At 37.3% G+C, this 1237-nt stretch overlaps 1 protein-coding gene across 1 annotated transcript; it reads left to right on the top strand.

Moving 5' to 3' along the window:
• The first annotated feature begins 220 nt into the window (after window positions 1–220).
• LOC113292694 (putative F-box protein At3g52320) lies at window positions 221–898 on the top strand. The gene has a single exon (XM_026541596.1). The coding sequence runs from the start codon at window positions 221–223 to the stop codon at window positions 896–898; it is 678 nt and encodes a 225-aa protein (XP_026397381.1).
• Window positions 899–1237: the final 339 nt, after the last annotated feature.

The raw sequence follows: 1237 nt of genomic DNA, 5'->3' as shown, positions 1-1237 counted from the left end.
CACCTTTTTCTAACTAGGCTTGTTCCTTGCTCGGTCTCCCTCGTTTCCTGAAGTGTTTAGACATCAATTTTACGTGTCATACCTAGACCCGGATTCTTTTGAGTTTTGATATTTGAAGTATTTAGGAATCTTGTTTTTGCTGATAGCTAGACAACGATATATATATGTTTACCCTGTTGAGTAGAACAACTAGCTACGGGTAAGGAAGAAAACAAAGAATATGATGATCAAAGAAAACAAAGGTTGTGGTGATGATAGTGAAGTAAACCCTTCAAATACTATTACTCCTTATCTATGTGATGATATCGTAAACGACATACTGAGCAGACTTCCGGTTAAATCACTCATGCGCTTCAAATTGGTATGTAAAGATTGGCAAAACTCAATTCAGAATGATTTATATTTTATGTATTTACATCTTACTAATTCTAAAGAACGTCATGACCCCGGTGTTATGGATCTCATATTTAAAACTAGTACTAAACCTATCTCCCCAGGGAGCCGGGGATCTGATTTGTGCTTGGCAAATGTATGTAGAACGAATAAACATCATCATAATAAACCAGTAGTTGCGGCTCGTCATAGGTATAAGAGTCTTTATAACACCCCGGAGTTTTGGGGAATTTTCATGAGACCTTTGAATGGCTTAATATGTTTTGTTAAAAAACATGAAGGCTATATCCGAGTCGCGAATATAACTACAGGAGAAGAAACACCATGGGTCAAAGCTACTTTGAAAGATGACTATGAGATTAATATTTGGCGATATAAATGTGATTGGTGGACTGGTTTTGGTTACGATCCAGCTACTAAACAACACAAAGTTATCTGCATATATAAGAAACATTATTTGGATGCCCAACGGAAGGATATTGGTGAGGTTGAAGAGGTTTGTTAAGTCATGACTGTAGGAGGAGGAGGAGGACGGAATTACAACAAGAAAGACTACACGTGGAGAGACTATCCGCAGTACCGGATCCGCTATTTTAATGAGTGCGTTTGTGTAAAAGGTTCAATATATTGGGTAAGTAGAGGTCATGTGCCTAGTTCACATGGAAAAAAGAAGAATTCTATTACAGATTGTAAGACAATTACAGAACTTTTCTATGAAGGTACGTCTTTGGTGGCCTTTGATGTTGGAAGAGAAAAGTTCAGAACGATAGAAATTCCTCAAGATATTATATATTCACCAGAGGCTGAAGAAGACCCATTCATGCAAGATAGGGATATAACTCTA

The sequence above is a fragment of the Papaver somniferum genome, chromosome 1, assembly GCF_003573695.1.
Source record: "Papaver somniferum cultivar HN1 chromosome 1, ASM357369v1, whole genome shotgun sequence".
Taxonomy (NCBI): domain Eukaryota; kingdom Viridiplantae; phylum Streptophyta; class Magnoliopsida; order Ranunculales; family Papaveraceae; genus Papaver; species Papaver somniferum.
The sequence above is the reverse complement of the archived record's forward strand: the minus strand, read 5'-3'. Positions and strand labels throughout refer to the sequence as shown.

Excerpts from the sequence above, each read along its gene's own strand:
- LOC113292694 (XM_026541596.1), top strand. The coding sequence starts at position 221 with ATGATGATCAAAGAAAACAAAGGTTGTGGTGATGATAGTGAAGTAAAC.